The 21350-nt window shown below is 49.2% G+C and overlaps 1 protein-coding gene across 1 annotated transcript; it reads right to left on the bottom strand.

Moving 5' to 3' along the window:
* Positions 1-4321: 4321 nt before the first annotated feature.
* Positions 4322-9549, bottom strand: LOC116948765 (trypsin). Its single transcript, XM_076071937.1, has 5 exons — positions 9455-9549; positions 7097-7256; positions 6169-6428; positions 5503-5636; positions 4322-4571 (listed from the first exon to the last, which is right to left on the bottom strand). The coding sequence occupies exons 1-5, from the start codon at positions 9492-9494 to the stop codon at positions 4422-4424; spliced, it is 744 nt and encodes a 247-aa protein (XP_075928052.1). The 5' UTR covers positions 9495-9549; the 3' UTR covers positions 4322-4421.
* Between the last annotated feature and the right edge of the window lie 11801 nt (positions 9550-21350).

Here is a 21350-nt window from a genome sequence, read left to right as displayed (position 1 = left end):
AACTCAGCAATCATTGGAAAGATGTCATCAACCACTTTGGGTCATGACTCGATTTGTGTTTTCTTGTCAACCTCTACCATCAGCAGTGTGGATGTGTGTAGCGAGGTGCAATGCCCCCCCTCTCTCTCCCCCTGTCTCTGCCCTCCTTCCTCCCCCCATTGTCTGCTCCTATATTAACGCTGGCTGACTGGCTGCCATGCTGTTTGCGCTGCACAAGCTCACCTCCTCCCAACTCCCCCCTTAATTTGCTCCTGCATTAGCGTGTTGCTTGTGCAGCTCTTGTCTCCCGCCCACTCACTTTGGAACCCTTATAAGCAGTAACATTTGGAGGCTTGCCCCCTCTTTTCTCTCCGCCTGATGAAGACTGCTTGTGTTGTGATCGAAACGTCGTGGGTTTTTTGCTTTTATTATTTTTAATTTATTAATAAATATATATCTTTATTTGACTATTTTTATGTTTTAGCGTGGGTTTTTGCTTTTATTATTTTCAATTTATTATTTTTATTTTGTCTAATTTTAATTTTTTAGTTTTTTTTTTCTATCTACGTGACTTTACCGAAAGAACCAAGAAAATGGATTCCTATTGTTCTGGCACCCCAAAGGTGCAGAGTTGAGCCTCCTGGCTCCACTAAATTGAGTTTCGTCAGAAGACATCTGAGACATTTGTTCCTTCCGCGGGCCTCTGGCACAATCTTATTTTGATAATATCCATGCGGTGTTACTGTTGGCTACTGTGATGGCTGTGCGTGCCATGAGGGGAACAGCTAATATGCATCAGCCTCTTAGTCTCCCTCCCCCCCCCCCAAGACACCACAGTATTGTCTTCTGACACCAGCGAGGAGGTGGGTGTTTGTGGTGACCTTTCTGTAAGTTATTCCTCTGAAACAAAGCATACTGTGGACGGGGACACCTTCGGTTAAACCTGGGCTGGTGATATCCCACTAGGTTTTTTGGCCGTCTGAGGACGGGTGTATATTGCAGTAAATCTGAAAAATTCAATAAAAAAATGTTCAGCTCATGATTATTTCCCCATGTGGAGTGACGTCACCCGCTAATGGTTATTGGTGAGGGACGCGACATGTGGAGTGACGTCACCCCCTCATGGTTATTGTGGAGGGGTGCGGCATGTGGAGTGCGCGTCCTTGTGCGTTAGTGTAAATTTCCACGCGGGCATGAATATTAATGACGGGGGGGGGGGGCTCTTTTGAAGTGACGTCACGCACGGATGTAGCACTGTGCTGCGTAGATTTATTACTGTCACTTTCTGTAAAGAAACGTCATATTTGAAGCGACTTTGCATAAGAAATTATTTAATTCGGCTCGACCTTCCTCTGCGTTCGGGTAAAAATCCACCCACTCATGAATATTAATGAGGGGGGATGGGCCTCATGTGGATTGACGTCACGCGCGGGACGGACAGACATTTATGGGTGATTATCGTAGGTAATGTGAGTAGCACTGAGTCGGAGTGGTAATGGCATTGAAATGTTCACTCAGTTGGCACTTGCATCCAAAGGGGTATGGTAGGGAACTCAATTTGTATTCCAGGTGTTGCTGGGTGGAAGAACGTTGCTCAATTTTGTTTTGCTCCTCTGGTGACTGCCAAGGAATGGACCTAAGGACTAGATGAGACCAGGCCGGAGGGATTGAGACAACCAGGTGCCTGCAGTGTGTGGTCTGGAGATACCCGACTGAGTTGGTGGGGGGGGGGGGGGACCACGGGGCCACCAAGCAAAGAGTTACCTGGTTCCATACTCTTTGGTTCTATTCGGTAAAGTCACGTAGGTAAAAAATAAAATAACAAAAAACACGGCGTTTCGGCCACAACACAAGTGGCCTTCATCAGGTGAAGGGACCAGACTGTCCAGTGGACAGCGTTGGAGTGAAGCAAGCTAAGCGCTGGTCGCCTCCTTTTAAGCTGTGAGGGGGTAAACGGCAAACGCCTTGAAAAGGAAATTAGCATAAAACACGCCACTAACAACGCTTGGAATTAGCACAAGATGATAATACACCACCCTGGAAGTTTGGAGTGCCACTACTAGAATAAATATACTGTACCATTGAAAATTAGTTTAATGTTTGGTTCGATTTAGAACATCTTTCCAATGGAAAACAACAAAATAATAAAATATATAAAACAATAACAAAAATTCTCACGACGTTTCGACCATAACTCAAACGGTCGTCTTCAGGTGTGTTGGTTTGCATAAATTTATTTTTAAATTGAAGACGACCGTTTGAGTTATGGTCGAAACGTCGTGAGAATTTTTTTTATTGTTTTATATATATTTTATTATTTTGTTGTTTCCCTTCAACGTGACTTTACCGAAAAAACTAAGAATATGAATTACTGCAGTCACGAAAGCTTTAAATCAAAATCTTTCCAATGGTTGCTTAATTTGAAACCATCCTCTCGGTTTAAATTGTGTCTGTGTTTGTAAATCTGAATTTCCTCGTGGACAAATCTCTGATAACCTGTCGGTTTGCAAAGGACCTTGATATCGGAGAAAATTATATCGTGATCACCCACAGCGTTGTAACAATGATCAGCTATGGCAGAAGAATTCGTTTTGCCGTGTTTCAAATCTGATTTGTGCTCGCGAATTCGGTCAGAGACATGTCGTTTCGTCTCCCCGATATAGCAATCACCACAAGTGCAGCTCAATTTGTAAACCCCGGGGTACTGTAAGTCAGGAATGACATACTTCACGGATGGGAAGGATGTCATTATGTTTTACCTACGTGACTTTACCGAATAGAACCAAAGAGTATGGATCCTTGCAGTCACGAAAGCTTCAAATCTAGAATAGTCACCTGGTTCCAGACTGTGGGCAGCTTCTCACCCTGTACATTGAGTGTTGTGGAGTGGATTTCCAGTGAGGCTCTGAGCCACAAGGGAGCCAGGCTGCCACCTTCCTGCCACCTTCCAGTAAATGCTGCTGGGGATAGAGAAATTCAGGAAGTGCGATGGTTTGGTGCTGGCGAAACCACCACAAGAAAGCACACCGACCTTGTCATACAATTTAGGCTGCTTGTAGTACAATGGGGCTGTACTTGTGCATTAGAATCACATGAAGCTCAAATTAGAATGACCCTATCTTCTATATATATAAACGCCTAACTTTATCTGTGATGAACGCGGCGCTTCCCGTCGTACTCATACAGGAACCGCGTAGGTTTTAACGACGGAGGCGCACGGACAGACGTTCGATTACGTTGGAATCGATCTGCAGAACGAGGCGATTCGGTGTCGATTCCCAGAATCGACTTGGCCCCCACCGACACGACTTTGCCATTTGTTCTGCAATGACGACAATTTCCCATTCTCCCCGCATACGCTATCACTATCAAACATGTCGCAGGGACAGACGTTCCATTACGTTGGTAAGCGCACTACTTTATCTACATTTCTATGATTAATACGATGATTGCTTGAGAGAGGGCGAACGAGGTGATTCGGTGTTGATTCCCATGATCGACTTGGCTCCCACCAACACGACTTTGCCATTTGTTTTGCGACAAAAATTTCCCATTCTCCCCGCATATGCTATCACAATAAATAAGTTGCAGGGACAGATGTTCCATTACGTTGGTAAGCACCCAACTTTTTCTATGATGAATAATATAACTTCTAAACGGAGCATCGGGTGCTTGCGGGAATGCGTCGTTCGTGTGGAAATTTTGTGACTTTCCTGGACGAAGGCCTGAAATGTTATTATTCGGGGGCGCCTAAGGCGCCCCGAACAAATAGTACTTGAATAAGAATTTCACTTTATTTTAATCAAAATCGCACTTTTTCCACATTTCCACGAGCAGTGTACGTCCGGAATGCCAATGACGAGCATGTTGATGAAGTAGTGGAAAAACTACTCAAAACGGTCTAACACACCGGTTAGTGCTGAACGAATTGGCATATTTAAGTGACACGCCTTACTAAGTGGTTGTGTCGGGTGTTGGTGGGTTTAACGACACATTTATATTTACGCGATCTAACCTAAAAAGACCTCTATAAAGTGACCAGGTTCAGAATACAATGTACTAACCAATACATCATCACCATAGTATCCAGCATCAGAGTGAGTGGCTCACAATCTAGAAGTTTGGGAGTTCAATTCCTGGTTGGGGATTGACTCATTATTCGACTCGAATGTCAACAGTGGTTGTCCTATGGATAGACTTGATCCATCATAGGAATGTGGAATTTACACCACTGGCTCGGAGCTGCCTTGTTGGCTTTTAAAGTCAACAAACTGTGAAATTGACTTTAAATAAGTGCATACCCCATAAAAACAAGCTCACAAAAAACACAGAAACCAAGATAAATGATTGGTTCACATTTTTATTCATTTGGTTACACCATAAGAATTGTTGTCATGATCATCGTTATGGTCGCGGTGAAGAGTAGTTTGCCAGATCCACGCTTAGTTGGCCGCGATGGTCTGCGCGATCCAGGCGTTGTAGTTGCACACCTTGGTGTACACGCCGGGGTAGTTGGGCAGGGCGCAACCACGGCCCCAGGACACGATGCCCTGCAGCTCGCCATTGCACACGACGGGGCCGCCGGAGTCTCCCTGCGGTGGCGGCAGCAACAGGGGTCAGGGGGGTCGGGGGTTAGCAGCTGTCTCCTGCATCCGGTGGCTCAGCGGTAGAGCAAGAAGCTGTCAATCGTAAGGTTTTGCGAGTTCAAGTCCTGGTTGGAGGTTGCTATCGTGGTTTGTATTAATACAGGTTTTTTTTGTTATATCCACGATCTAACCCCCAAAAACGTATAATATGGATGATTTTGATCGCGAAAGCCTACATGTTAAACCGGTGTTTTGTATTGTTTGTTGTTGTAACGTTCTGACCGGCCCCGACTGGACATCTGACAAAAGAGAGTTTTATAGCTCATCGGATTCCTCCAGCAAAAGTAAAAATTCTGACTCTGACTCATCCCATAATTTCTCTGAGAAAGTCAATGGTGATTGCCCAATAACGTTTTCACCAGGCTCAGGGCTGTAAATGTGAGGTGAGCACCAGTGGCTCAATGGTCATTGCAGCAGGAAATTGATTGAACTTTACTAGCATAAGAGACCAGGGAGTAGCAAGTGAACGTCGTATTTATGTTTCAAATGGGTGCAATTCTGTCAATGCACATTTGAACATGTTACCAACGTATGCAATGTGTGGTCACACAATGATGATTGTACTCAAAAAGCAAATCACCTGTAACAATTTTCACCAATTCCTCTGGTAGCTTGAGTCTGGAATTCCCTCCCCCTGGCCATCCTTTGCTGCCAAATTCCAGGCTAGGCTTAAATAAAAATAAACATAAAACACATCCTACCTGTTTTCATTGTTTCACGTTTTATATGAATACCGTATACTACTTCTTGCGCAGAATATTTACGTGAAACGATATAAACCCAAATTATAGTCGCACTGCGATTCCCGAAACCCTCCGTTCCTCGAATCTGTCTCCGATCGAAGCGAGCTCCTTCGGCTTCGATGTCGCCGTTTCACCTGGCAGGAGTCCTTGCCGCCCTCCAGGTATCCCAGGCAGATCATGTTGTTGGTGATGTCACCGGGGTAGGAGTTCCTGCAGGAGGTGTCGCTCAGCACGGGCGCCTGGACGCACATGAGGACGTCGGGACTGCCTGTGGGGGGAGACAACGCCGGTTGAAGAGGTGGCGAGGCCGAGCACGCGGCACAGGGCAGCACCCCGCCACTGACGCGTCGAACTTGTCATGCTGCGGAGTCAAAACACCGCCTGCAGCTTAGGAATTCGCTGTCAGTGTCTCTCGCTACGTTGCTCAATTCGAGAAAACGTATTCACTCTCGTTCGTGACGTCTTCAGTAGTGCGGTGTGTTGCTGGCCGCTTGGCGTTTCGGGCCTTTATGCCAGTGCTGTACAATAATGATATATCCAAGATTAGGTTTTTAAGTGTAATCCCCTCATTTCAGGCACTCCGGTTTCCCACTGCATGTAACAATACTCGACAAGTAATTGTAACGGCCCAATCGTGATGTGGCTGCGTTAACGAGTAAACAACTTCTCTCTCCACATTAGAAGGACGTTACCGATTTGCATAGGGGCAGATGTTGAACGTGTTTCCCTTCACGTCTCTGCCGTAGTAGAAGGGGGAGAAGGGGGGTGGGTGGGGGGCGGTGAGCGCAGTGCGACCTCACCGACGCTGGTCTGGGTCTCGCCCCAGCCGGAGATGGTGCACATGACTCCGGTGTTGACGCAGGAGGAGGGCAGCGCGATGGCCTGCGCGTACTGATTGAGGGTGGCGGGTGAGGACAGCTTGATGAGCATGATGTCGTTGTCGATGGTCCAGGAGTTGTACTGGGGGTGCTGGATCGCCTTGGAGGCCTGGATCTGCTGCTCGGTGCCCTCGTTCACGAAGATGTTGTGCTCGCCGATGCGCACGGAGATGCGGGACGCGCTGGGGTTGGAGGAGGAGAAGCAGAGGGACGAGGATAATGATGAGGAATTGCATTTATACGGCTCTTAAATCACTTCGCAACTCGGCGCCTAACGTCGCATCTCATCTCCGCTATTCCTATTCCCTACTGCTATCACACTGGGCACAACGATTGTCTTCCCAAACAAAATGCTTCATGTTCAAAATTACGGTTGGGGGTTCACTTGGCCCATCTCCCCTCTGAGATTGATAACATTGCTACTACTTTGTAGGGTGATTTTCCTGTGGAGAGACTCGCCCACGAAATTAGGAATGTGGAATTTACACCACTGGTTCAAATTTTGTTAACGGGAGTTTAGCAACACCTCAGTGCCCATTGAGAGATGTAATATGGGTAACGGAGATTGCAGTGCCGTGGCTCGGCAAAACCCCACAAGAACATCACGCCAACACACAGAGGTGGACAAAACGCATTCAGATTTCTGACTTATGTAATTTATTTACGAATGACCAATTTTTTTTGAGGTGTGTAATTTAGATACCAATTGCAAATTGCAAATGTAACAAAATTACATGCAGAAATTTTCGTGTAATTTAGATAGCAGCCCCATCTCTGCCCCCTCAGCCTCCCAGTCACCGACACGCACACAGCGAAGAGATCCGCTCTTGTCCGCACGCAGCGCACTCACGTCTGGTAGCAGTGAGCGGCAGACACGACCCACTGGCTGTTGATCAGGGAGCCTCCGCAGAAGTGGTATCCGATGTTGAGGGACACCTGCCACGGCTGCGAGTGGGCAGCGCACTCGGAACCACCCACGATGTGGTCCTCATACATGTATGGGGCCGCCGCTGCCAGACAAAGACAAAGATCCCCCAGTAGAGCCTTCACAGACTGTTGGGGCAAGTGTTATTAGCGAGCACCTATGAAGGCCGGCACGGCACACAAGGGGGTGGGTGGCCAGCACACACACACAGTCGTGTCGATGTATGTCCAGGGCCATTCACTTGCATCCACCAACATTCATCATCGTCGTCGTCGTTGTCTTCATTGAAAGCAGTCTCACTGCTAGCAACATCCCAATCATCGCCAACATTGGAGTTGCTCGAACACCCCAATGTGGGACCACAAAGATTGGGAAGTTGTTGGCATCTGTTCTGCTTTCCCACACGTCTGTCTGTGGGTTTCCCCTGGGTCTTTGTGCCAAAGGCGCTTTGCACATTCAACAGTAGCAATTTGCATGAAACACATTCCTGTGGAGGGAGCTGGTAGGAACGTTGGGTTGCTCGGTCAGTGGCCAGGATCAACGGCAGCGTGGTGTATTCCACAAATATGCCCGACTGTGAGGGCGGGCACAAGCCGGCGTGAGTAGGTTAAACGTTGAGTTTTATAAGGGCACCACGGGGTGACAAGCCCATCCCCACCAAGCCCCACCCCTCCCACCCCCCATCCAGCCACACCCTCCCCACCCAGCCCCTCCCCACCCTCCCCTCCTCACCCAGCCCCTCTCCACCCAGCCCCACCCCTCCCATTTTTGCATGCACGATGGACAAACGGACACAATAATCCCCTGTGAGCTGGTGTAACCAGGAGGTTCCTACCAGTATTAAGCTGTATTAAAATCATAGTACTGTATTATTATAAATAATATTTATCGCTTGCACAACTATTATCAACGCCATCACCCCACTGTCATTGCCAGACGTATGTGTGTTGAATACCTGTCAACCCCTTGTCAGTGTCTACTTTATTACTGACCAATTCAGACCTTATTAGTCAACCGTGCCCTTTATAAATCTTAATGTTCACCCGACAAAGTCCCATCACAAGGGAGAAACACAAACAAATAGACATTTTTTTTTCCCGTTTTGAAATGGCAAGTCCGCCGTATGGACCTGAAAACTCAATTTCCCTGTACACAAATACGGGATAAACCGTTCGGGTTGACAGCTATGGCGTTGTATGTTGAACTTCTTTTCGTACCGTACGTAGTCAACCCAGCTAATCGGACGATTATAATCGACACCATCGTCATCACCATCTCGCTCCTCACCGTCTCTCCTAGCGTGCTAAAAAGTAGCGTTTACCGGTGAGGCTAAATGAGTAAAAGTGAAAGCCATCGGTGATGAGGCGAGACAACTTTTTTGGATTTGCGGTCAATCGGATACAAATGGGCGACAGCCGTTGTGCAACATTGCAGGATAGCACAGCGTACCGACAGCTGCACCACTATTGCTGCTCTCTATGTATCCACGACAAGATATTGTTTTAATTATAGTGATACAATGATAATAATATTCAGCCCCTTGTCAATCGAATGCAGAATGAAGTCCTCCCCACTCTGTGTTGGTCGTTTCTTTAAAACTGCTTTTTGTGTTTATCACGGTGCAAAAGAAGTTCAACATACATAAATGGCGGTTGTTTAACAATTCTTCACCACGCTGGTCATTCGGGGTTCTGTCTTAAAAGGAAAATATATCATAGACGACGTTTTGGACAATGGCCATTCTTCATAGCACCAAAATAATTTGGATCACATCGCTCGCCACTAATGTTTGGTCGTGAGCTCAAAATCGAACTCGAGTCACCGGTTTTGTAGTGAAGCACGGTAACTGCTACACTACCGCTCCCCAAACTTATACAAGACACAGACAAAGATCCCCCGTATAGCCTTAACAGACTGTTGGAGCAATTGCTGTCAGCGAGCATCTATGATGGCTGGCACAGACACACACGGAGACAAAGGCAAACATCCCTAGTTTAGACTGAACAGACTGTTTGGCCAAGTGATGTTAGCGAGTAGCACCTATGAAAAGGCTGGCGATGTTTACACATCGAACCAGGTACTCATTTGAGGCTGAGTCGACCTAGGAGAGACCAAGACCGGTTTAGATAATCGTCAGAATCCAACTCAGGTTGCTGGGTTCGTAGCGCAGCATGCTTACCGTTGCACTATCGCTTCCGACACACAGAGACACACATAGAGACAAATAAAGACAAAGACAGAGACACACACAGACAAAGACACACAGACTCGGGAGGAACTCACCAGCGACACCCACGAGAAGAGCGAGGATGAGCCCGTGCATGTTTCTCTGTGGTTCGTGAGCAAGACGATGCTGAGCTGCTGCCCCCGAGTCCCCTTATATCCCAATCGGCATCTCTACCTTATCTCGTGGCCTTGTCCTGTATCTTCTGTGCTGCCCAGTACCTTGTGGAAACCTCATTAAACCTATCGATATTTTCCCAGCCGCTACTGAAATAGCCATAACCGGTTACCGGAAATATACGCCAAAACCGTATCAAGCGCTTTTTATTTGTTCATATGCGCGCCTTCCACTGTGGTGTTCCTGTCAAGTTATGCGCTGGGTTCCATGGGCGTCAAGCTCTGGGATCCTGCGGATGGAGGAACAGAGTCTCGCAGAGACGCAACTTCAGTAACCGTACGTCCGTCCCTGTCGGCCACATCACACACCTGGCTATCAGATGGTGGAGATGAAATTCCCTCATAAGGTGGAAAATATGGCCTATGTAATTTAGGAGATTTGCCCACAGGCACCTGGGGGCAATGCTGCCATGCCCTCTCAACACCCTGCACAAATCCGCATACCGTATATGATCCCACTTCCGCCGCCATGATATGGTGTGCCAACGCGGTCTATTGCCTGGACCCCCCGCGGCTAACCATCATGCACCGAAGCACCATATCCATACCCCGTATCACTGAGGGGCGATGGTGTGTGCACCCGACACCGACTGCAATGGGGATGCATGAGGTGGCTGTGTCGGCCAGGTGTGTGATGTATCGCGACCTGCCTTTGGACCAGAGAAGCGAAGGCCGGCAGGGCGGAGGATGGCGAAGCCGGGAAAAACTGCCCCAAATCAGCACAGCAGCCACTGGAGATGTGGCCCGGTCTTCTTCTTTCTTCTGGGATCCCTCGTATTCGAGTATGATTTCCCTCAAGGTGTCACTTGTCTGTGTTATGAGGTGGACCTGGCTGTCCATGGGTCCGGAGATGGCTGAATAGGCCAATCCGTGACCTGCAGATCTTGGCACAGTGGGTTTACGGATGGTCCATCCTGGAGCTCCCACTCGTTGTTCCCTCTGTCTCTGTTGTATGTGCTTTGTGGTGTGCTCTTTTTCTGGCTATCAACTCTCTTCACTCGGCCTAGAAATGCTGAGTTCCATTTTTTATTTTGGCCCTCCATGATGATCTATCAAGAGCATAGATTTCCTAGTTGTTTGGATCTATGTGGCTTCGCTTGAGGTGCATTTTAAGGTTGTATGGACACATGTTTACGATAAGTGTTCCAGGTTTCTGCACCATATAAGAGGGTTGGAATGATCACAGCATTATACACAGCCACTTTTGTCTTGGCGGTAATGTCGTGGTCCTCAAAGACCCTGTTCTTAAGTTTGCCAACGGCAGCACTAGCTCGGGCAATCTTATGTTGGATTTCATAATCAATTAAGACATTGCTAGAGGGATGGCTGCCTAAGTATGGGAAACTGGGAACGTTTTCTAGTATTGCATTGTTGGTAATAATTGTAGGGGGTGGTAGGTGTCCTCCCGGAGCTTGTTGAAAAAGGATCCTTGTTTTGCTGATATTCAATGTTAGACCCATCTTGCTGTAAGCATCTGTAAATATGTTGACGATGACCTGAAGGTCAGCTTCTGAGCAGGCACTGACTTGGGCATCATCAGCATATTGGAATTCAATAACGGATGTGATTGATGTTTTTGACTCGGCTCTGAAACGGCTGATATTCAATATGTTCCCGTCTGTCCTATATGTGATAGTTTTGCCTCTGGGAAGTCTGTTCTCTGTCAGATGAAGCATTCCCACCAGGAAGATGGATAAAATAGTTGGTGCAATAACGCAGCCTTACTTCACACTGGTCCTTACTTCGATTGGCTCTGAGGTTTCACCAACAGAGAGGATGACAGCCTTCGTACCGTCATGTAACAGACGGAGGATGTTAACAAATTTTGTTGGGCAGCCATATCTCAGAAGGATTCTCCAGCTTTAGTCAAATCAAAGAAGGGTGTTCTAGTATGCGTTGTCCTCTAAGTTTGTAAATCTCAGCAGGAATCTGGTCTAGCCCACGAGCTTTGTTCTCTTTCATTTGCTTGAAAGCTTTAGCCACTTCAAGCATCGTTGGTTCTCCAGCTAAATCCTCAGTAGTAGAGTGTTGCTGAATCTCACTGAATATAGAAGCGTCTACAACAGTGTTGCAGTTGAAAATAGTGCTGAAGTGTCCTGCCAGAGGGAGATGATTTCATTTTTGTCTTTGAAGATTTCTGTCCCATCCTTTTCATGAAGTGGTACAAGGCCCTGTTTTGATGGCCCATATAAGACTTTGGTTGCTTTAAAAAATTCATATGGGTAATTGGAATCTGCAAGATGTTGTATTTCTTCTGTTTTGTTTCTGAACCAGTTCTTCAGTTCCCAGATTTTAGTTTGTACTTCCGACTTGACCTCCTTATATGATTGTTTTTTCTATCTAGACTGTTTGTGTTGTTGCCAGGCGATGAATGCTTTCCGTTTCTTGTCAATGAGGCCTGTGATTTCCTGGTCGTTGTCATCAAACCAGTCACAGTTTTTCCTGCTTGTGTAGCCAATGGTTTTTCACAGCTAGTTATAACTGCCATCTTCAGTTATGTCCAGTACTCATTAACATTTCCTGAAGCATGGTTGGTGCTGACTCTTTGAGCTAGTTGTTCTTTCAGTCGGGCCTGTACCGCTGGGTCTTTTAGTCTGGTTACATTGAGTCTTTTCCTCTGTAGTTTTGGTCGGTTGTGTTTATGTTTTAGTTTGAGAATCATCACTGATCGAATTAGTCTGTGGTCAGTCCAGCAATCGTCTGCATTGATCATGAGTGATGCAGGCATCTGTGCTGTCAAGCTTCCTAACAATCACGTAGTCCAGTAAATGCGATTGGTGTGATCGAGGGTGGCACTAGGAGGCTATTCTTCTCCCTGAATAGTGTGTTGGTGATTGTCAGGTCGTGCTCAGAAGAGGTTGTAAGAAGATGGTGACCATTGGAGTTGGACTTTCCAACTCCCTCTTTACCAATGACACCGTTCCGCATTTGATGGTCTCTCCCAACTCAAGCATTGAAGTCGCCGAGGAAAATCAGCTTGTTACTTTTGGTGTACTTTGAAGGATTTGGTTGAGTTGGCTGTAGTAGGTCTCCTTAGTGTCTTCTTCAGAGTCCAGTGGTGGTGCATAGGTGCTGATGATGGTTCATGTTGGTCTTTTGTGAGGTTCAGGTGCCGGGTCATAAAACGCTCATTGATACCAATTGGGAGCTCACTTGATCTGCTGATGAGCAAGTTGTCTATTGGAAACCCTACACCATCCAGGCGTCGTTCATGCGCTGGTTTACCCTTCTAAAAGAAGGTGTAGCCTCCACTTCGCTCGGTCAGTTGGCCTTCATCCGCCAGATGGGTTTCGCTGATGGCGGCAATATGGATATTAAATCGTCTCAGCTCGCGTGCCACAAGAGCTGTTTGGCGCTCTGGATGTTGCGAGTTTGGGTTGTCTGTGAGGGTCCTGACATTCCAGGATCCAATGTTTAGGTTATATTTATTTTTGTTTCGACCGCAATTATTGATGCTCCCTCTGGTCGCAGTAAGCCAGACAGGATGTTGCTAAGGCAGGCTATGTTTATGGCACCTTTTCTAGCCCCCTCCCCAACTGAAGGTGAGCAGAGTGGATCCTGGTGGGCTGCTCAGTCACAGCCACAGCTGTCGGGATGCACTCCTGCCTAATCCGCGTGCATAACGACCTTCTAATAGCTGCTGCCTTGGTGCTGGGTTGTGACTAGGAGCTTCTAGCTGCATAGGCCTGCCCCACTCACCACTTGCCAATTGCCCAAGGGCTTTGGGTGTGTAGTGTGTTGGTGCTATGGCACAGTTTCCCTGGAGGGTGCCAGTGCGTGAATTAATTTACATGCAGTGTCTGTTGCACACCAGCTACCACACGGGGCTTAACCAGGAACCACGCCTGGGTCCAATGGCGAGGCAGAAAACCAAGATGATTGGAAGGCTTGTCCTGAAGCACCAGACATCCAGTGGCTCCTCCGCCATATGCCGTTGGCCATCTGGACCATAGCTCATCCACCCCACCGAGGTGGGCCATTGGCCACTTGGTATCTACCCGGGATTTTATTAGGGTTTACTTCCTTAGCCTAAGTGGCTAACCAGAGCCCCGTTAGCCAGTGCGTTTCCAGGTGAGTCCAGACAGGCCTTTTTGGTTACCGAAGTGGCCCAGGTGGTCGAACCACCCATTATACCTCACCCTGTCTGGCAATCCTGTACTTTACTTGTTACCACCAGGTAAGGTAGGCCACACCCGAAGCAGGTAACGGGGCACCGCCATGGCGGAGGCAAGGTTGCCCCCCGCTGGTCCCGTCATCGTCTCGGTCCGACTCTCCCCAGCGGGATCTAACCACCCGACGCGCAGACCCAAGGAGACTCTCGACACTCCTGGATGCCCTCTTCTCCCGGAAATCTAGCCCCGGCTGCCACCCCGGCACGTCGTTGCAGGTTACAGTGTGCCTGGATGCATCAGGCTACCTGAGTCGAGGACAGGTCGTCCTCCTCTTTGGCCGGCAAAAAACTTTAATTTCCTGAGCCAGCACCAACAGTTTCTCTAGCACCAGAGAATCCAGTCCTGCGCGCTCCCTCCTTGGGTACACATCCTGGGCCAGCAACAGTAGTGTGCTGCGGAAGGCGACGGGTGTCTCGGTCTCCCCCCAACTCCGCATCACGAATTTCCACTGCGCGTTGGACGGAGGGTCAAAAATTGCCGCCAACTGGGCGTACGCTTGACGCAGCGTCATTCTGTCCACCTCGGGAATGGAAAAAAACGCCGACAAGGCTGCGTCGTCCAGTGCCGTGGGAAGAATCCGTAGTGCCTCCGCATAGGACAACCCCGCGAGCTCGCAAGTGGCGGCAAACCGCCGCCGGAAGACCACCCAGCCGAAAATTATTTGAAAAACGGCAGCGCTATGGGAGGGAAGGTGCCCCCGGATGAGCTGTCGGCGGCAGGTTACATTCGGCGGGACTCAATTCCTGCCCTTGGTCGGCAGTGACAGCGGAGTCACCCGCTCGCTGCCCCCGAGTCGCAGCCCCCTCTTCCCGCTCTTCCTTACCTAGCTGCCCCACCAGCGCCGTCACTGCAGAGAGCGGCTCCACGATGCGCGCGCTGAGTGCCCGCAGCCTTTCCTCAGCTGGCTGCGTCGCAGGATCGTCGTCCTTCGCCCTCTGCCCACCCGGGACCGCCTCTCCGGGACCCCCCCACCGGGGTCCTGGCTGCCAGGGCTGCCTGAGAACCCGCATCACCATCGTCTTCTTCACTCGTGGACATGCCGATGAGGACCATTCTCTTAGCGAACTTCGAAATAGCCTATATCCCCCTCAAGGATTGGAAAGGATAATTCCTAACAACCCTACAATATATCTAAAAAATAAAAAATGTTGTTAACACTCCTGACACCAAATGTAGTAAACTAATTCACAGACACTAGTAGAAGGTACTCTCTCCCATTTATTCCGGCCATCACAGCCTTAGGGGATAACTACATACCGGGTCGGTACAGCCAACATGCTGCCAGATCCACAGCTTGAAGAGGGTGAAGATCATAACGACGATGGCACAACGAGTTCCATTCCAGATCCCAGCAGCCCCGACTGTGAGTCGGAGTTTGCCTTTTATCCTGCCCAGCGTGGCCAGGCTCCGCCCTCGGCCCCGCACCCTTCTGGATCCCCCAGATGGCTCTGTGCCTTGCCCATAGGTCCAACTGGTAGAACGGGCTGTAACCCCTAATTCCATTGTCTACTAATCTCCCAGCGGCACGCGCTACAGTGACTCATTCAATGTCACTACATATTATAAGCCCCGTGGTAAGCCAGTGCTATTCGTATTTCACATCCGTCAACTTAAATAGTTAAATTAACAATTTAGTACTATTCTTTGGGTCTTTCGGTAAAGTCACGTAGATAGGTTCAAAGAAAATAACAAAAATTTAAAAACTACGATGTTTCGATCGCAACACAAGCGTTCGTCAACAGGAAGTTCTATTATTTATTATATTAATCGTTGAGCGCGCGCCAAAGCACACATCTGCGCATGTGTGAAACGCTGACTGGTGGTTGCCCTAGCAACGCACACACGCAATCGGTGGGGAGAGGGGGAAATTCCCATTCGCGTAAAAAATGCTTAAAAAGTACACACAACACTGAAGTAAATTATTCAAAGTGTGATGTCCTCTTCTCTCCTCCTCACCCCAATGTGTGCACTTACTACTATAGGGTCAGTCGATACTACTATTATAGCCCGTAGATACTGTTATTGTAGAGCAGGCAAGGGGTGGTGGGGGGGTGGGGTAGCAGCCCAGCCCCAGTCTGCAAAGCTGCCACCTTGGCCGGCTGCGCAATCTAGGCGAGGCCGAGGCGAGGCCGAGGGCTCTGCACAGGACTAGGCCTCACCACTACACTCTGTGAAGTTAGTACTATTATAGAGACGATATATTCTATTGTAATAAACTACTTCCACGACGATTCTTGTAATGGTGCTTCTTTATTAAACTGTAGTACTGCACAGCTCCACTCCTTCCCTCTCCAGGTAATTTCCCTTTTTATCAATGCTGTGGACGAGGCGTTCTCTCCGTCCCACTAACGAGGTTCGCCATTCTCTCAGATCCCACTGTTGGTTGGCGGCGTGCTGGGGAGAAGAGTCTTCCCCTGCCTCTGCTTATATTCCCCCCAGCGGACCTGAGCTCCGCCTCTAGCCATGCCCCCTCGTGGAACATTCCCGATGGTTCCCGAACATCTCCGACTCCGCCCGTCACCTTTGGCCCAGATATTATCCCCGCTTAGGATTGGATGCCGATTACCCAATAGTGCCCATACAGTTACCCACTGGCACCCACTAGATGGCGCTCTCTCATTACATCACCCTCCCCTTTAATAAAAAGACTAGCCATCCCGGCTAGAGATAAAACCAATGTAAGTAATGAAGAGATGCGAACACAGGAGAACTCGTGGTGAGTGTTCGTAGGGGCTACACCCAAGTAGGACGAGAACCCAATAATAACAAGAATCCATAACAAGGGAATAAAAGATTAAGGGACGAATCCCATAACGCAAGAAGAGAAAAACAACACATGGGCGAATTCAACGAAACCGTAGCATTTTAGAGCGAGTCCACAATGCTGGACCATCGACGGGAGCTGCATCCCGCTCCTCCCCGGTCGGCACGCCGGGCGGCAGGACAGGCGACAGGGGAGCGGAAGGCTGTGGGTTGCAAAACAGATTCCGTCGGGGGATCACCCTGTAACCGCACTGCCCCCGGTCAGTCAGACACGTCAGTCCAATTATTGGAGATGAGGAAGCAACACTCGGGGGAATAAATGGTTTCAATCGAGAGGAGTGGACCAACCAATGACGGCGGCCCGCCCGGATACGCACACATTGCGGACGTTTGATTTCAACCACTTCCACAGGTCCGTGCCAGGGCTTATGTAATTTAGGTGAGGTGCCAACGGGCACCTGAGGGCAATGTAGTCAAGCCCTGTCACCAACGGACCATGGCATGTCACGGCCAGACCTGCGTGCATGACATTCATTGTGTCTTGGCAGTGTTGACTCTAGCCGCTTCCTGGGCCTCAGAAATACGCCGCAAGGAATCGCGGACATGTTCCGGCAGTGTAGATTTTGCGTACCCAATCGGCGCTCCCAATTGGGTGTCTATAGGGGGCACGTTTTTCCCTCCCATACATAAGGAAAAATGGCGAAAATCCCGTGGAAGCGTGCGGGGCCTTTATGCAGCGAACATGCTCGGCACATGCAAATCGCAATCAGCTTGTTTGGCATCCACCGTCTGAAAGAGCATGGCGGACAAGTCCTGTTCAGATGTTCGACCATCCTGTCTGTCTGAGGGTGGTACGGCGACGTTCTAATTTTCTTAGTGCCCAAAACGTCACAGACCTTGTGCAGCAGTTGACGAGAAATTCTGCCCCTGACCAGTGAGCAACTGCTCAGGGGCGCACTTTCTAATTACGTATCCATACAAAAACCCTCAGCAATCGAAGCCACCAACTGGTCAGGCAGTGGCCAAGCCATATGCCATTGTGATAAATGCTCAACCCCCACCAAGAGAAATCTATTCCCTCTTTGAGTGGCTGGGAAGGGCCCAAAGATATAAAGCACTACCAACTCGTTAACCTTTGAAACCGAAATGGATTGCAGTGGAGGTTGGGCCTTCCTCAGCGGCCGTTTCCTATGAGCACACGCCTTTACACCCTTGGACCAAGTGGTACACATCACTTGACATACCTGGCCAATAATAATCATGCTACAGCGTTAGCAACGTCTTCCGGACCCCAAGATGCAACAACTTGTCCTCGTGCACCACTTGAATCGATTTACCTCGAAGGGCAGTGGGGATGACAACACAACAACGGTATAACATCCTGAAGGACCATTCACGGCCCGTCAGCAGGCGCGGGAGCCTTTTGTTCCAACTCCGCACGACGCCGCAAGGCCGTCAGGGAATTATCATCCAATTGCTCTCGAACCCATTCAAAGCGCGTAAGGTGCAAAACAATATCTGCAGGTGCAACACCTGGGCGGGCTCAGCATCCTTGAACACTGCCATGACAGTAGCTGAGCTCGCCGTCGGAGGTTAACAATGGCCCGCACCGGTCGAATATGTACAGCTACAGCTAGACGATTGAGGCAACCGGGACAACGCGTTAGCATTGCAATGCCGTACCCTTTTCCAATATATCACACAGAACGAGTATTCCTGTAAAATTTCAAGCCAACGCGAAAGTTGGCCAGAAGGTTGATCAACCTGCAAGGAGTACTGAAGGGTCGCGTGATCTGTGCGGACAATGGATTCTCTGTCATAGAGGTAAGGCCTATATTGTTGTACGAAATAAACCATGGCCAACCGCTCTCTGCGAGTAACACATTTTCGCCATTCTGCGGGGGACTGGACGCGACTACTTTTTCCACCCCTTAACCTGGGACAGGACGGCGCCTATGCTCGTATTGCTAGCATCTGTCACGAATACATGGCAGGGCGAAATCAGGGTACTCGAGTGGGGGCGCATCGGACAACCACTCACGAAGGGCTGAAAATGCAGCCTCTTCTTCCACTCCTCATTGGAACCTCTGGTTTTTAGCCATCAAGGCGTGCAAGGGCTTAGCAACCGTGGCAAATTTCAGAACGAACCTGTGGTAGTATTCATAATAAAGGTTTTTGGGTTAGATCGCGTTTATTTATAAATGTGTCATAACCCTCCACCACCCGACACGGCCAATCAGCAAAAAAAGTGTCAAGTTGATAAAAAGACAAATAATTCACTACTTTAGCCCACCGGTGTGTTGAAGAGTGAATCCACATTTACAGTTTGAGTACGACGTTTCTGGCGAATTGCCCGATGATGCTGGATGTATTTACCGCCATCTCAGCATGAGCACCTTGAAGTGTAGCCTTCTTAGCAGTGGGAATAGCCCTGAAAACAGCAAGAGTGTCGAAGTCCAGTACAGTCGGCAGAGCCCTCAGTGCCTCATCTCTGTCCAATGGACTGATCAGAAAGCCGCTTCAAATCGCCAAGTGAAGGCACTCCAATCGTCTCCTGCCACGATGCATTATTTAACCTGAGGTAATCTGCAATCACGTTCGGTTCCTCTTTCCCCATTTCTAGCAGCGAGTCCTGCGTCTTGCGTATCACGCTTGTTTTGTAAAATGGCGGACTCTATCCGCGCCTCCCCCGTGCCGGTCATGATGGCGACCTCCGGCTGCGCGTCCTCCCCGCCACGTGTGATGGCGGCCGTTGCGTTTGGGGACGTTCCCGCCAGAACGTCAACTCCCGGCTCCTGGTCGTTCCTTCCCGGCGATGTCAGTGCAGCACGACCCGCTATCGTAGCTTCTGTCACGAGCGTCACCAATTGCACGACAACTGCATGCAACAGGTCCAGCTGCACTGACACCATCCACCAGCCGTCTTTGGGCTGCTGGTGCAGAGTGGCTGCTCCCGGTTCCACCGTCTCTGGCGCAGCCAACTCACTCGCTGCAGCTTCAATAACCGGGACCGCGGTTCCCGGGGCTGGTAGGAGGTCTTTGGTCGCATTTTCATCGTCGTCGGAAGATGCCACAGGTGGGTTCCATTTCTCTGATGCTTTGACATACTTCCTTCTTCGCTGTCTAGCACTAAACTATGTTTTCAACCACTTCTGACTCAAATGTAATGAGCAACTTCCGCGACACGTCATGTAGAGGGTACTTCTTTTATTACTCACACTGGGCACAACACAGGCCAACACTTATTCTTCCTCACACTGAGTACAACACTCGATATCAACGTCTCTACTGGCTACACACAGCTGATTACTCGGCGTAGTCCCCTCGCCCTCACTCGGCCACGCCGCTGGTTTGCGGCATGACGATGACGGCGATGGAAACCACGCAGATCTTACACGTGGCCGGACGACGGAGAGAGATGTCGGTGAAGGGTGACACAGCCAGCACCCAGGACCCCACATATGAGCCCCGAGCTCCGAGTCCGCTCCCCCTTATATCCCCCCAGGCGTGGCTAGGCCCCGCCTCCAGCCACGCCCTCTCGTGGAACCTTCGAGCAGGTTGCCGAAGTATCTCGATTAACCCCACCTGTTACCTTTGCCCCAGATACACCTTCTTCCCTGATTGGTTGGTACTTCTGTGCTCGTACCCATGAATCTCTTCCCAGGCCAGCAGGTGTTACCCTGTCATGCCAGCAGGTGTCACTCTGTCATTACACTACTATAGAGTCAGTAGATACTACTGTAGAGTTACTAGTTACTACTATAGTCAGTGGATACTATGATCATCAGCAGTTACTACTATAGAGTCGGTAGATGCTACTATAGAGTCGGTAGATGCTACTATAGAGTCGGTAGATGCTACCATAGAGTCGGTAGATGATACTATAGAGTCGCTAGATACTACAATAGTCAGTCGATACTACTATAGTCAGTAGATACCACTATAGTCAGTATATACGACTAAAGAGTCAGCAAAATACGACCGTAGGGTCAGGAGGTACTACTACAGTCAGTAGCTACTTCTGGGCTCAGATACTACTGTACAGTCAGTAGATACAACTACAGAGTGAGCAGATACTACTATAGAGTCAGTAGATACTACTATAGAGTAAACAGATACTACTATAGAGTCAGCAGATACTACTGTAGAGTCAGATACTATTGTAGTGGTGTGTATAGTGTCTATCTGGTGTAGCGCTAGTACCAAGAGAAGGGCGGTACTGTAGGTGTGGAGTCTCTCTCTAGCTCCGGGATGAGTACAGAATGGAAGGGCCCCTAGGGGGCATAGTTCAGGTGACAGCGAGAGAGAGATCGGGTGAGGACATGATAGTCCGGGTGGACCCGAGAAGGCACGTGACCAGATGAGGTAGTAACGAGGGCAAAGTGGAGGTGAGAGGGACACGTGATGTGCGCCCAGAGTCTCTGAGAAGGATCTGGAAGGGGGCGTGGGCAAGGGCGGAGCCTGGCCACGCCGCAGCCCATAAAGGTCGTGTCCCGAGAGCGATCTTGGCTGTTCGTCTCTGGGAATGGAATCCGCCGGCTACGTCTTCGGTTTTAAGTCTTTGGGCTTCACGCATGGCATCGTGGACCAGGCAGGGAGTTATCTGACCTAGTCCGAGTGTATAGTTATCCTGTTGAGTGGTTACACAGCTAACAGTGGTGGTCACCACCCTAATTCATTATCCCGTCGAGTCGTTAGCTAGTTACGCGTGGTGGTTACCACCCTATGTCGTTATCCCGTCAAGTAGTTATATGGTTTACCCGTTGTATTAAGAATAAATGTGTTGCCTCCAAGTTTGAGTGTGCACCTCTGTGGAACCTACTACACTACTATAGAGTCACTAG

Source organism: Petromyzon marinus, chromosome 35, assembly GCF_048934315.1.
Source record: "Petromyzon marinus isolate PM22_M1 ecotype Great Lakes invasive population chromosome 35, UKy_Petmar_22M1.pri1.0, whole genome shotgun sequence".
Lineage (NCBI taxonomy): Eukaryota > Metazoa > Chordata > Hyperoartia > Petromyzontiformes > Petromyzontidae > Petromyzon > Petromyzon marinus.
Note: the sequence above shows the minus strand (reverse complement) of the source record. Positions and strands in the feature narration are given on the sequence as shown.